The sequence below is a fragment of the Periophthalmus magnuspinnatus genome, chromosome 11, assembly GCF_009829125.3.
Source record: "Periophthalmus magnuspinnatus isolate fPerMag1 chromosome 11, fPerMag1.2.pri, whole genome shotgun sequence".
Lineage (NCBI taxonomy): Eukaryota > Metazoa > Chordata > Actinopteri > Gobiiformes > Gobiidae > Periophthalmus > Periophthalmus magnuspinnatus.
The window spans coordinates 3,968,107-3,983,939 of record NC_047136.2 but is presented as its reverse complement, the minus strand read 5'-3'; the positions used below and the strand labels follow the sequence as shown (position 1 = coordinate 3,983,939).

The 15,833-nt window shown below is 38.7% G+C and overlaps 4 gene segments (V, D, J or C); 1 reads left to right on the top strand and 3 right to left on the bottom strand.

Moving 5' to 3' along the window:
• Positions 1-6,988: 6,988 nt before the first annotated feature.
• On the bottom strand, positions 6,989-13,004 carry LOC117379014 (Ig kappa chain V region 3381-like). The segment is given in 3 exon segments: positions 6,989-7,040; positions 12,467-12,793; positions 12,873-13,004. Coding segments are annotated over 2 exon segments (363 nt in total).
• Positions 7,047-7,652, bottom strand: LOC117379018 (immunoglobulin kappa variable 4-1-like). The segment is given in 2 exon segments: positions 7,047-7,394; positions 7,493-7,652. Coding segments are annotated over 2 exon segments (426 nt in total).
• On the top strand, positions 8,051-9,355 carry LOC129456674 (Ig kappa-b4 chain C region-like). The segment is given in 2 exon segments: positions 8,051-8,198; positions 8,882-9,355. Coding segments are annotated over 2 exon segments (477 nt in total).
• Positions 13,005-14,819: 1,815 nt separating the features above from the next.
• LOC117379020 (immunoglobulin kappa variable 4-1-like) lies at positions 14,820-15,434 on the bottom strand. The segment is given in 2 exon segments: positions 14,820-15,176; positions 15,275-15,434. Coding segments are annotated over 2 exon segments (426 nt in total).
• Between the last annotated feature and the right edge of the window lie 399 nt (positions 15,435-15,833).

Below are 15,833 nucleotides of genomic sequence, written 5' to 3'. Positions count from 1 at the left end.
AGAGGAAACACTCTGGACCTGCTCATTACAAAAGGAGTAAATATTTCAAATGTCAGTGTGGTGGATGTTGCTCTGTCTGATCATTTCTGTGTCTTCTTTGACTTGTCTGTTAATCCCAAAACAGCGGCTGGTCCTGCAGTTGTTCAGAGGAGACACATAAATGATAAAACAGGTGCACTGTTCATGGAAATGATGATACACTTTGAAAATGCCTCATGTTCTAATGTTGATGATTTGTTGATCTCTGTGACTTTGAGTGTTTTGAATGTTCTGGACACTATTTCCCAGATGAAGGTTAAAATGGTTAAAGGAAAGCAGAAAGCCCCATAGAGTAATGATGACTTGGTCAGGGCTCAGAAAAGGGAGTGCTGGAGGGCTGAGATTTGCAGAAGTCAAAGCTCCAGGTTCATTATGAGATTTACAGAGAAAAGATGCACATGTACAACCACAGTTTATGTAGAACAAGAGAAAGGGATTTTTCTGACATTACTGGGAGTTGTAGTAACAACTCTCATGTCGTGTTTGCAAAAGTAAACAGATTAACCAACCCCCCAGCGCCGGTGCCATTAGAACTAATTTCCACATCTAAGTGCAATGAGTTTGCAGTATTCCTTAATGACAAGGTTCAGCGCATTAAAAATGCCATCAATTCCACGACGCAAATAACAACCCAGCACCACCAAGACACTTAGAGCGGACTCACTTTGCACCTGTAACTGACAAAACTGTCCAAGAGATCGTCACCAGTCTGAGTTCATCTACATGCTGCCTCAATGTTTTACCCACTAAAGTCTGTGCTCAACAGTTTGTTGTCACCACTCACTTGCATATTTAACATGTGACTTAAATCTGGAAGATTCCTAAGAGTTTTGAAAACTGCGGTTATCAAGCCTCTCCTGAAGAGCAGTCTTGATGCGAAGATATTGAACAATTACCGACCAATCTAAAATCTGCAATTTTTAGGCAAAGTTTTATAAAAGTGCTTATCAACAGCTTATTAACTTTATCTAAATAAACAGCTCCTTTGATCGTTTCCAGTCAGGTTTTAGACCCACCACAGCACTGAGACTGCTCTTATCAAGGTGACAAATGACATCCGCCTGAACACTGATGCAGGCAAAGTCTCAGTCTTGATTCTGTTGGATCTGAGTGCTGCCTTTGACACTGTGGATCATGGGATCCTCCTACAGAGACTAGAGGACTGGGAGGGCATCTGTGGTACAGCACTAAACTGGCCTTATCTTGAAAACAGGGAGTACTTTGTTGGAATTGGAAAATGTGTCTCAAATAAAATGTCCCTGACCTGTGGGGTGCCCCAGGGTTCAATCCTTGGACCCCTGTTGTTCAGTCTCTACATGCTGCCGTTAGACCAGTTAATACACAGCAATAATGTGTCACACACAACTCTGCAGATGACACCAAGATCTATGTCTCACTGCAGCAGGTGAATATGGACCAGTGGATTCACTCACTGCATCAACAGATCAGTGTGTGGATGTGAAACAACTTTCTCCAGATAAACTCAGACAAGACTCAAGTCGTCATCTTTGACCCACAGAAACATGGAGAAAGTGTCAGCGTCACCTCCAATCTCTCTCTCTAAAACCTCCAAATCAGGCTAGAAATCTAGAGGTAATAATGGAGTCAGACTTGAACTTTAACAGCCACATCAAATCAATGACATCTGCAGCTTTTTACCACCTAAAAACATGTCAAAAATCAAAGGTAAACTGTCAAAACCAGACTTGGAGAGACTTATCCATGCATTTGACTTCAGTAGGTTAGACGACTGTAACGTCCTGCTCACTGGACTCTCCAAACGAGCCTTAAGACAGAACAGAACATCCAGAACATCCAGAACACTGCTGCTCGGGTCCTGACTAGAACCAGGAAGTACTTCACACATGTGTCCTGTGCTCAGGTCAAGAACCAGGAAGTACTTCACACATGTGTCCTGTGGCTCAGGTCTCTGGCTCCTGTGGCTCAGAGAATAGACTTTAAAGCAGCTCTGTGTGAACAAGTCTCTCCATGGACCAGCACCAAAGAACATCTCCCACATGTTAAAGCCACATGAACCATCTCACACTCTGGGGACTTCAGGGACCGGCCTCCTGCTGGTGCCCAGAGTCAGGACTAAACATGGGGAATCAGTGTTTCAGTTTTATGCAAATAAAACCTGGACCAGTCTTCCTGAAGATGTGACACAGGCCTTTACTTTGACAATGTTTAAATTCAGGCTCAAAACAGTTTTGTTTAGCTGTGCATGTGACTGAAAGGTTTTTATTCTGCACTCTTCTGTTTAAATATTAATTTTATTTGTGATTATTTGTGATTATTTGTCTTTGATTTGTGTGATTCCAATGTCTTTCTTATTCTGTAAAGCACTTTGAATTACTTTGTGTACAAATTGTGTTATACAAATAAACTTGCCTAGTTGTAGTTACAGTAAAGGGGTCATTAAAATTGTCAGCTCTAGATTGTGGGTCATTCATGTTTATTCTTTGTACAAATGGTGTTTTTCCACTTGATTTTAGTGACCGTTGTCCATTTGGATGTATTTGGAATACAAAAGTGAAAAAAAACACGTGCATAGTAATGAGAGGATCCTATAGACATTTCAGTGAGCAGGGCTTTATCTCTGATCTGTGTTAGAGTGATATCGAGCTAATGACACCATTCCATGGCCCTGATATGGCCTTAAAGTTTTGTTTTCTTTTTTATATATATACATTGAATGAAATTGTTGACCGCCCAAAAGAAAAACAAAAAATAAATGCAACAATCTTTGTTTCAACTCAGAAACTGCAAGTTTAATTAGAGAAATAAATGCTGCCTGGAAACCTGCACACACAACTAGAGCAGATTTGAGCATTTTTCTGCAAAAAGAGAAATAAATGTTTATCAGCAGTTTCCAGCAAAGTCCTGGAGGACAGTCAGATCACTCTCAGAACCTAATATTCATACATTACCAAACCAATATTTTATGAGATTCAGCTGTTGTAATTTCTAAAGAGGAAATACGTGATGCTTTTAATAGGCACTTTATCTCTGCATGTGACATTTTGGATAATAATGGTGATCCTTTTGATCTTGATTATGTTGAATCTGAACCTCGTCCATAGACCCAAAGAAGTCCACGAGAGCTGACGACTTTGACCCAAAATTTCTATTACCGACTGCCCCATATTTAATTCAACTTTTTAAAATATTTTTAATTGATGGACTCAAATGGCAGTTAAAACAGAATAATGGAAAACTGCATGTTTAGCCCTTAAATTAAAAGGATTAGAAAAGTTAGTTGCAAATCAAGTTACAGTTTATTTAAATAAACTGCTCCATTTTGAATCTTATCAGTGGGGTTTCAAAAAAGGGCATAGTCCTGTTACTGCACCACAAAAGTTTTAAATGACATGACCCAGCCTATAAAATCTGATATATGATTAAACACATTTTCCTCTCGTTCTCGCTTTTACTGCCTGGAAGCTCCATTACTATAGCAACCCGAACACGTCAGTGCAGGAAACAAACAGCAGATGCACCGGTGTGTAGATGGAGGAATGTTAGCGCGGAGAACGGCTGTAAGTAGATAACTCCTCAAACCTTTCATGTTTTATATGTCTATATCTGAGTTTTGTGTCCCTCAACCTGCAGATCCCACTGTGACCGCGTCGTGTTACGGCTTTAACCCTTGTGCGTCCCTTGTGCAACTCTCACATGGGGACTCCCCAGAGGGGGGTCATGTAGACCCCCCTGCTATCGGAAGGAGACTAGTTGTGGGTGGGTGGGGGGGTGGAAGACCCCAGCCTCTAAAATTGACACACACACACACGCACACACACACACCCACACATACACACACACAATGGGTAAGAGAGAGAGAGAGAGAGAAAGGTAAAGGGGGTGGAAGACCCCAGCCTCTAAAAATGATACACACACACAATGGGTAAGAGAGAGGTGAGGGGTGGACACATCTACACACACACACATATATACACACATCTACATACAGACACACACACACACACCCCCACATATACACACACATATATACACACACACACACCCCCCCCCACACACACACACACACAGCGTACAGACTCCCTACTCCCCACGGACCGGAGTCGTCCAACAATCGGGTCCTCCGGAGCTTCGGTCAAACTGTATATCCCTCATGTAGACACCCCCCCCCCCCCCTTTCTATCGGAAGGAGACTAGTTGTGGGTGGGTGGGGGGGTGGGACGAGGATGTGTGTGTATGTGGGGGGGGGTGGATGACCCCAGGCTCTAAAATTGACACACACACACACAATGGGTAAGAGAGAGAGAGGTAAAAAAGGGGGGGGGGGGGGGGGGGGGGGGTGGAAGACCCCAGCTTCTAAAATTGACCACTGTGGTCAGTGGCTCATTTGTTGCACTGACTTGATTGTAATTGAATTGTGAGAATTTTAACTTACCCATGTGGTCTGCCTTTGGTGTTTCGGCCAAATGAGTCCCCGGGGAGCCAAAGCACCTTAAGAAGGTTCCGGGGCAGACCACTGGGGGTTAACAAGGAGGGGTGTTATATATTTTAGCTTGTGGGTAATGTAATTATTTTCCACTGTTAAAATAATTGAATTTAAACAGAGCTCTATTTTAATTGACAATTTCATTGAATAAATTCGTACATTGATGGATTGGAGCTGAATTTTAACAACAGAACTGGATCTGAGAAAAGAATGACCTGTTATACAGAATGGACTCACCCAATTAAGGAGAGGCTCTATAAAAGGAACAATCTCAGTGGCTACAGGAGAGGGTGCTGTATGTAACAGGTACTGCAAATGATGATTCTTTAAACTTTTCCCTTGGTTTTTTTTATAAATGGTTGTGGTGGAAATAAAACGCACTTGGGTCTGCACTGGACTAACTGGCTCAGCTCTGCTCTGTTCCTCTTTTAACCGCTAAAGTTGCTATCCGGGCGATTACAGATGGTATAAACATTTCAATGAGCTCCTTCACCTCTGACCTTTATTACAGTGAGATCGGGTTAACACCAGCATTCCCCGACCCTGATATGGCCTTAAACTTTTTTATTCATACATTTAATGAAATTGTAGACCGGCATGTGCCTAAAAGAAAAATTTGAATGAAAACCTGTAACAATCCTTGATTCAACTCAGAAACTGCAAGTTTAATTAGAGAAAGAAATGCTGCCTGGAAAACTGCTCACACAATTAGGTCAGATTTAGATTGGGCTTTTTTCGCTAGAAGGGAAATAAATGTTTATCCGGAGTTAGAAAGGCAAAAACATCATACTTCATGTCTGAGTTGATAGAAAGCCACGGAAATCCAACAAAGTTCTGGAGGACAGTCAGATCACTCTCAGATCCTAGTATTCATACATTACCAACCGATATTTTATTAGATTCAGTTATTGTAAATTCTAAAGAGGAAATATGTGATGCTTTAAATAGACATTTTATCTCTGCATGTGACGTTTTGATAATAATAGTTGTCCTTCTGATCTTAATGATGTTGAGTCTGAACCTCGGGCAGATAATCATGTTTTTTCTTTAAGATCTTTCACTCACATGGAGGTCTTAAATGCTCTCCGCTCCATAAACCTAAAGAAGTCCACAGGAGCTGATGACCCTTATCCAAAAGTTCTTTTACTAACTGCCCCATATATTTAATTCAACCTCGTTTACATATTTTTAATGTATTAATTTAAATGGCAGTTACACCAGAATTATAGAAAACAGCACATGTTTGACCTTTACATAAGGATGGGAAAACTAAAACTGTAAATCATTTCCGACCGATATATAAATTATCTTGTCTTGTAAAAGTTTTCGAAAAGTTAGTTGCAAATCAAGTTAGAGTTTATTTATTTAATTGTTTCATTTTGAAGTCTTATCAGTCGGGTTTCAGAAAAGGGCATAGTACTGTCACAGCAACCACAAAAGTTTTAAATGACATTTTCTCAGCCCATGATGATAAACAAGATCGTGTAGCTCTGTTTATTGATTTAACTGAAGCTTTTGATTCAGTGGATCATGGAGTCGTCTTGAAGCGTCTGAAGCAGATTAGATTTGACAATGCTACATGTGATTGGTTCCAAAAATTATCTTTTAAACAGAACCCAGGCAGTAGTAGCCGATGGTTTTAAATCACATTTTCTAACTTTAAGTAAAGGGGTGCCACAAGGCTCAATTCTGGGCCCCCTACTTTTTGCTATTTTTATTAATTCCATTGGTTACAATTTAAAAGAAATCCACATACATTTATTTGCAGATGATGCTGTGCTCCCTCTGCTCATCAGACACTTAAAAGATTTTAATGAAATCCAAATTTCCCTCATAAATCTTTAACTGTCTTTGAAGGCAAATAAACTTATATGATTTTTCTAAAAATCATTTACCGTATTTCCCAGAGTATATTCAGATATTATAAAACATCTATCATCTAACATCTATGAAGTGGATACAGCTTCAGACCGACACTGCCTCCATTTAAAGATCATATTTTAAAATGTTTCCTGTGAAGGACCCCAAGGAAGTGTTTTTGCACCTTATTATATACATTTGTTATATTAAATAAATGTGTGTGTTAAAAATATTTGACTTTGCATCTGGACTAGCAAGGCACTTTCATTAGTATTAACTTGATTTGATGATTAAATTATAAAACAAAATATTGTTTATTTCCACATAGATATTCCTACTTGATTCGTACTTTTGCTTGTTCTTTGTCTTCATATATTTGACAGTTAGAGACGACAAAATGCTTCATTCTACACTATCACTAAGATTACTGTTGATCATTAATTTTATTCATTCAAATTATTTTCACACAATGAATGAATTTAAAATCTTTTTAACCTTTTTACTGTAAATGAAAAATATTTTCTTTATAACTGATGCAGTTGTTTCTATATATAAAAAAATAAAATAAAATAAGTGTAATATATAACCTTTTGAGCCTGAGCTTTACTCTTATTATATTGTATCTGACTGTGCAGAGTTCAGTGAAGTGTGAACAGTTTCAGTTCAGTCTGAGGAGGTTTTTGTACGAGTCTTTTTCACTGTGTGAACACATCCTGACCGTTTATGGAGTGTAGACTCTGACAGTAATACACAGTGTAATCTTCAGGCTGAACTCCACTGATGGTCAGAGTGAAGTCAGACCCAGAACCACTGCCTGAAAAACGACTGGGGACACCTGCGGCTCGAGAAGATGCAAGATATATAAGAGCTTTAGGAGGCTCTCCATCTCTCTGTTGGTACCAGTGTAACCAGTGCCCATATGTACTCTCATAGTACACATTCTGGCTGACAGTACAGCGTATGGTGGCGGTGTCCCCCAGGGCGGCCCTCACTGCTCCAGCCTGACTCACTGTCACCTCTCCTCTGGACTCTGAACACACAAACACAAAGCACCTGATGGTTTAGTCTGGTTGGTCTCAGAGGGACGGATGTGGACAGAGGACAGCAGTGGGACTCTCTGGACTTTACCTGTGAAGCAGCAGCAGAGGACAGTCCACATGAGGACGCACACCAAAGTCATGTTGGTGATGAGGAGGCCGTATGTGGCTTGTGTTGTCATGAAGGACAGCTGCCAGTGCTCCAGAGTGCACCTCTCAGGACTATAAAGTGTCCCACTGGACCATGCAGCTAATCATGCAAAGTGTGTGTCTATGGAAATGAGACTCCCACACAGACATGGAGGGACTGAACAGCTGCAGGGTCTGTCATCACATTCAGAGCAATACTGTCTCCAGTTTAGGGTAGAATTTTAAATGGTTGTTGTGAGACCCCAGGGAAGTGTTTTGTCCCCTGTTATATTTTATAATTAAATGCAGACTTTTACAAAGTTATTTCCACAATTTTTGTCTTTGATTTGCTCTTTACTTTATTAATACTATCTTGGAGAATATTTATTTAACTAATATTAATAAATTATTCCCATTATTATGTTGTACATTTACTTTTGATTAATAAAATGATTGAAATTGTTCCTGATATGCACATTGTCATCTCCTTCTAAACAGTTTGTCCAATTTAAATCTATAAATGCCATTTCTCAGTTGTTTACCAGTCTCTGTACAGCTGAATGGTTTTGTCGCGGTCTCTGAGCGGCTGCAGGTTTTTGTACGAGCGCTCCATGAGTTTGTATCACTGTGGTGGACGTTCGGTGGAGGAACCAGACTGGACCTTAACTGTAAGTCCTCTCTTTATGTTTACTTGAAATTATACTTTTATTATTTCTGTTATTCATCTGTTTGTTTCTGAACTCTAAGTTTATTTTATTTCTTACATTTTTGGATGTATTGTTAAAATGTCCACTAGCTTCTTGTTGAACCATGCATTCTTATTATCCCCCAGAAATGTAGAAACTTAAATACAAAAAGTTATCTTAATCTGTTTGTATCAAAGTTGGACAGAAAACTATTTTCTGAAGCTTTTGTTTCCTAAAGTAAAAATTTAAAGAAGTAAATATTTTTTAACCTTCAACAAAGTTTCACATTTATCATAACCTTTTTGATACATATTTTTTTAGCTGTAATAATCTAAATATTTTAAGAGAAACATGTGAATTATTGTTCAAAGTCTGGGGACTTTTCTCAGTTTATCTTTAGCTCTGAAACTTTTCTGTGGTTCAGCTTCAGTGGAGCCTTTCTGTCAGAGTTCTGTTTTCACTCAGCTCGGCCAAAAAGTAACATGTGGAATAAAGATTAATATTTTGATGTAAAGTATTTTTTTCTTTTCCATTTGCTTTTCTTATTTTTCTGAATCTAAAAGTACACTGGGCCATAAAAATAGTCTTTCTGTATTTGTGAACAGTACTGAATCCCTTCAGTGTGTATCACTGTGTAAGTGTGTGTTTGTGCTGTGTGTCCACAGTGGGCCGAGTGGAGCCCAGCCTCTGGGTGCTGCCCCCCTCCAGAGAGGAGCTGGCCCAGGGGAAGGCCACCCTCGTGTGCCTGGCCAACAAGGGCTTCCCGTCAGACTGGAGCGTGTCCTGGAAGGTGTCCGGTGGCGGTGTGGGCGGGGAGCAGAGCCGGAGCCCCGCGGTGCTGCAAAAGGACGGCCACTACAGCTGGAGCAGCAGCCTGACGCTCCCCGCACAGCAGTGGAGGGAGGGGGGCGTGGCTGTGAGCTGTGAGGCCACACAGGGCTCCCAGAGTCCAGTGTCCCACACACTGAGCACACTGCAGTGTTCCCAGGACTGACACAGTCACTGGGATCAGCCTGCAGAGCGCCCTCTGCTGTCAGCTCACGCCTCTACAGCTACACTTCACTTACTGCAGCACAGCACACAGCCCTCTGTCCCAACTGGAGCTTCTGCTGAAAATAAAGAGCTGTGCATCAAAAGCATGTTTGTGTGTGGAGCTGCTGAGACACACTTCAATAAAGACTCACTGCACTCACATATGACTACGCCTCATCTTTTATATACAATTATTGGTCACTTTGATATTCAGAAGAAATGCATCAGTAGGTGCAGAGTGTAGAGTGATTAGAAACACATAAAACACTTTACATGAAAAGCAAAGGGAAACTGTTAAGACAAGAATAAATGATACACTGATCATACAATAGAGATAAAGATATTCTAGTCTGTGTAACTTTGGGTTAATTATGTATATTTTGAGTAAATGTTGGAATAAAACAGTTGGACGTCAAATATTTATTTTTCTTGGCTTTTCATTCATTCAGTTGGTTCATTGTGTTATCAATATATATTTAGTCTTATTTTTTATATTTGGACACAATTTTAAAAACAAAATTAATAATTTATTTAAACATTTATCAAAAGTGTATCTTTCAGTTTGTTTGGAGTGAGCACAGCAGCAGAACAACACTGGATTTGTTTTAGGGTCAAATTTTACATGGTCCCTGTAGTTGACCCCAAGGAAGTGTTTTTGCACCTTTTTAATTCATTGTACAGGCCTAGTGTTATTTCCATTATTGAATCATTAAGTGTGTTAAAAATATTTATTTATTTATTTGTTCGGTCATTACATTCAAATCAAACATTATCAAACATTTTTTATCATGACTGAAAGTCTTTAGGCTGAAATAAAAAATACTTATAATGCCTAACCCATTTTAATAATAAGACACAGGAAAGCCAAAAGTAAATTGTACTTATCAATAAAATTATCCAATCTTGACACAAAAAAGAAAATTGTGGCAGAAGAGATATAGGTCTATAGTTGGTAAACTGGTGTCTGTCACTTTTGAACATGGGAATTACTTTTGTTTGTTTGGAAAATGCCTGTTAAAAACAGTTGATTGCAGATAAATGTAAACGATGTGGCAGTTAATGATGTTTTTTACCAAATCCATATCAAAGCAATCAGTTGACCTTTAATTTAATTTAATAATTTCATTTCCATCTGTACCACTTATAAATAATGAATTTGGATTTTGCTGTATATATTTTACAGCTGATCCATGTGACTCTGTTGATTCTGTTATTTTGTTTCCTAATGTTGCTCTAACATTTATAAATAAGTCGTTAAATGCATTTTCCATTTCACTTTAGCCTTTTACAATAACATTATTATCCTTCATAAAATAATCTGGGAATGTGTGTCTTTTCTTTCCTCCATTAATTCTACTGTTCAATATTTTCTAAGTTCCTTGAATATTATTTCTTTGTTGTTCCAGTGTTTGGTAATAATTCTTCTTATTGTATCTAATTATGTCTATACAGTTTATTTTTCTTTTTACATGCAATTACAATTCCACACGTAATCCAAGGATTATTTAGTCCTTATTTAGTCCTTTAGTGTTTTTTGTGTTTAATTCCACATCTGAGGGACAGTGTCATAGACGGTAGTTAAAGTCGACAAAAATGCATCGAGAGCCACGTCGAGATCTGCAGAAGCATAAACCTTGTCCCATGTCTGTGCATTTAAGTCTTTTAAAGCAGCAGTTGCTTCAGTTGTTCTGAGTCTGGTCATTTTATCATGTTTAGTTTTTTGTGATGCAGTTTTGACGTTTTGGAGCGGCTGATGAAAGACACTAAATATGGGTAAAGGATCACTGATGTCATTAATAAGTCCAGCTGTGATTTGACTCCCAGTAGATTTGTAAAGATGTTTCTATCAGTGCAGCTGTGTCATTTGTAATTCTCGTTGGTTTAATAACAAGTGGAAATAGATTATTACTATATATACCTGAAATAAAGTCTGTTGTTTTTGTATTTGTTTGGGGATTCAAGAGATTAACATTAAAATCACCACACACAATATGAACCTTTCTTGAATTAGTAAACAGGGCATCCATTTTTTGGTTGAAGCTGTCGAGACTTGATCCGTGTGATCTATACAGGCGACTAACACTTACACTTTTTGATTTCTCTACATTTATTTTGACAGTCAAGCACTCCATGACTCCATCTACAGCAACTGTTTTACTCTTAATTACGTTGGATTTTAATTCTGCATCCACGTACATTGCACCTCGCCCACCTCTCTTATTAGGCCTGTTTAATGTAAACAGCTCATAGTCTTCCATTTCCACATCACAACCTTCATCAGCATCGAGCCAGGTCTCAGACACAGCTACAACACCACATTTTTTAATTATATATTATAAATAAACCATAGACTTTAAAACATATGTTACATTTAACTGACAATGTTGTTAATGTAAATACACCACCAGACAAAAGTTTGGACACAGCTTCTTATTCACTGTTTTTTTTTACTTTCCGTATTTTATTTACATACAGAAAACATCAAATATAAGATAAAAGATACATGGAATTATGTAGTACAGAAAAACGTTTAATACAAATCCTCAAAATGTCCACTCTTTGTTTTGTGGAGCTCAAACCCTTGTCCTTCTCTCATTGAGCTTCTCCTGAAATGGTTTTCTCTTCACAGATGAACCATGTCAGGGTAAAGAAATGCAAAGAGTGCAAAGCAGCGACTAAAGCAAATGGTGAGTTTTGAGTTATTCTGAGTTTATTTTTTGTTTCCTACATTCCACGTGTGTTCATTCATAGTTCTGAAGCTTCAGTGAGAATCTACAATGTAAATCATAGAAATAAATAAACTAAAAGTGTGTCCATACTTTTGACTGGTCGTGTATTTAAAATGTTTATTCTCACATGGATATTCATACTTCACTTTGTTTGAGCTCAAATAAATGCATGGGTTCATTTTGTTTTTCTGTATTCATATTTTGGGCAACTAGACACAACAAAGTGTTTAAGTTTGTGATAACACTAACATTCATTTAATTCATTTAAATGAAAGTTGGGTTTAAAAACTGTGGAGCCATTTTACTTCTAATAAATAAGTCTGTGGTCAGTGGCTCTTTTGTTTTTGTTCCTGTGCAAAAATTAAAACAAATGTAATGAAAAAATGATTGAATTTCATGAAAAATGGTTGTTGGCTTTACTCTCATTCTATTGTGTCTCACTGTGAGGAGTGAGTTCAGTGAAGTGAGTCAGTTTCAGTTCAGTCTGAGGTTTTTGTACGAGTCTTTTTCACTGTGTGAACGGTGTGCTGTAACTCTGCTGACAGTAATAAACTCCTGCATCTTCAGCCTCAAATCCACTGATGCTCAGAGAGAAGTCTGTCCCATGACCACTTCCACTGAAACGACTGGAGACTCCATCATGAAGAGTTGAAGCATAACGTATGAGGAGCTTTGGAGGTTCTGTGCCTTTCTGAAGATACCAGTGCAGATCATTATAAATACCTGTACTAGTCTGACACCTGAGAGTAACAGAGGCCCCTTTGTCCACAGCTGCAGCTTTAGGAGTCTGAGTCAGGCTGATTTCTCCTGAAGAACCTGTAAAACAGAAGAAGAGTTATTGAGACAGACCCTGCAGGCGTCCAGAGGAGCAGTGCTGTGACCCAGATGCCCTCACCCCCAACCAGGAGCCCCAGGGCCAGCAGGAACAGCTGCAGGGACATCAGGCTCATTGTGTTGTTGGTGTGGGAGTGGCTCTGAAGGGCCCGCACAGACACTGAGCAGCACTGGGCTCTTAACGGCTGGAGCAGAGAGGCAGAGGAGACAGGCACACAGCTCACACTACTGCCCCCTACTGACCACTACTGTCCACTACAGAGAGCAGAGCTGGAGCAGACAGGCAGCACACATACAAACTCACACTGTGACCTCTGACCTTTTGACAAGACCCTAAAATTCTTCACTGTCGGATCAGAGCAAAGCTGAGGAGTTTGTTAATAAAGTCATAAGTGGATCTGCAGTGAGGATCACATTTTGAACTGACTCTGGATGAAATAAATAAAAATATGGTTTATTTGACCGACAATGTCACTTTTTGTGTGTTTGTGTCAGGATCCTCTCTTCTGCTGTTTTCCCTGTTGTCTCTCCCTCTCTTCTGTGTTGTCTGTCTCTCCTCCCACCTGGGCGTCGGCTCACCTGATCTGACAGCTGACACACCTGGATGCAATTTACCTCATTACCTGCAGTATAAGAAGTCTGGTTTTTCATCCACTCCTCACCAGTTTGTCATTGATCCTACTCCACTTAGTAGATGTGTTTGGAAACATGAGACAAGTTCACTTTTTTCATTGTTTTTGTTCTGTGTCCAGGTGCCTCTGCCATTGTTTTTGGAAGCTGCCTGTCTCTCTCTAACCTGTCTACCTGCCTGTGACCCAGCCCAATACCAATACCTGTACAGTTGCCTTTATTAAATATGGTCGACAGGTATCATCAAAATCAGACCGTTTCCATTTGAAGCTTATATGAGAAAATGTTCCTTGGTGAGGGCCTCAGGGGTGTGTTTTTGCTCCTTTCATTTTTCATAAGTAACTGGATATCAGCAAAAAGTCCTGAAAATATTGTATTAATAGTTTATTCAAGGAAAATAATATTAAGAATGAAATCCACAATAGATTAGACCATTAACGTTAAGAAACATTTAAGTTAATATAAACAAAGTATATACATAAATACACTGATGATCAAATCGATTTATTCAGGTCTATTTGTTGTGTCAATATGAATTGTTTGCTTATGTACAACAAAACAATCCTGAAATATATGTATCATGTTTAATTAAATGTATTTAACACATATGACATTTAATGATTCACAGCAGCAGATCAGCACTGTCTCTGTTGAGGATCAAATGTCAAAATGTTTCCTGTGGACGACCCCAAGGAAGTTTTGTGCTTTAATTATTTAATTATAAAAGGCCTTTAGAAATTTGTTATACTGAATCATTTTAAACTATATAATTTGTTGAAAAAAAAAAAAAAACAGACTGTAATGTACAGTCCAGTGTAATGTTTATTTTGTTGGTAATAATTTGGTGGGTAATAATACAAAAATCTAAATATTTCTCTGTTCTGTTATTTATTATTTGATGTTTTTCCTGGTCAGCTTATGACAAATATATAATTCAGTTTAAATTATTTTAACAATTTCATTCCAATTTTAGTCAAAAACATCATCTTTTAAAACAATAATTTTAGTTCACTGAATTGAGGGTGTAAAAAAAAATTAAAATTAGACCAGAACACATTTAATACCATTATCTTAATTTGACGATTCAAAAGTAGTACAAGATTGATTTAAAAAAAAAATTGTTGGCAACAATAATGTTTTTTTCCACATAATAGCACAACTTGACTTGAGTTTATTTTCACTTTTGCTATGTCTTATATTATAATGTAATTTATTCTACTCTTGGCTACTATTGGCTTCTGTTAAAATGTGCTCAAAATAAATGAATTAAAATCACTTGTATTAATAATAATTGATTATATTTTTGTCTTTCTCTCATTATAATGTATCTGACTGTGCAGAGTTCAGTGAAGTGTGAACAGTTTCAGTTCAGTCTGAGGAGGTTTTTGTACGAGTCTTTTTCACTGTGTGAACACCCACTGACTGTTGATGTAGTGATAACTCTGACAGTAATACACAGTGTAATCTTCAGGCTGAACTCCACTGATGGTCAGAGTGAAGTCAGACCCAGATCCACTGCCTGAAAAACGACTGGGGACACCTGAGACTCGAGTAGATGCAAGATATATAAGAAGTTTAGGAGGCTCTCCATCTCTCTGTTGGTACCAGTGTAACCTGTGCCCATATGTACTCTCATAGTACACATTCTGGCTGACAGTACAGCGTATGGTGGCGGTGTCCCCCAGGGCGGCCCTCACTGCTCCAGCCTGACTCACTGTCACCTCTCCTCTGGACTCTGAACACACAAACACAAAGCACCTGATGGTTTAGTCTGGTTGGTCTCAGAGGGACGGATGTGGACAGAGGACAGCAGTGGGACTCTCTGGACTTTACCTGTGAAGCAGCAGCAGAGGACAGTCCACATGAGGACGCACACCAAAGTCATGTTGGTGATGAGGAGGCCGTATGTGGCTTGTGTTGTCATGAAGGACAGCTGCCAGTGCTCCAGAGTGCACCTCTCAGGACTATAAAGTGTCCCACTGGACCATGCAGCTAATCATGCAAAGTGTGTGTCTATGGAAATGAGACTCCCACACAGACATGGAGGGACTGAACAGCTGCAGGGTCTGTGTCATCACATTCAGAGCAATACTGTCTCCAGTTTAGGGTCAGATTTTAAATGTTTGTTGTGAGACCCCAGGGAAGAGTTTATTCCCCTGTTATATTTTAAAATTAAATGCTGATTATATAAAGTTATTTTAAAATATTTTGACTTTATCAATACTATACTGGAGGATATTATTTTCTCTTCTAATTTACATTACTTACATTACTATTGAAGATCAAATGTTTACACACAGTAAGATTATTATACATTTACACAATTTGGGAAAACACAGTGGATGATACCATGTCTTTGAAAGCTTCTGATTCTGGTTGATTTACAGAATTT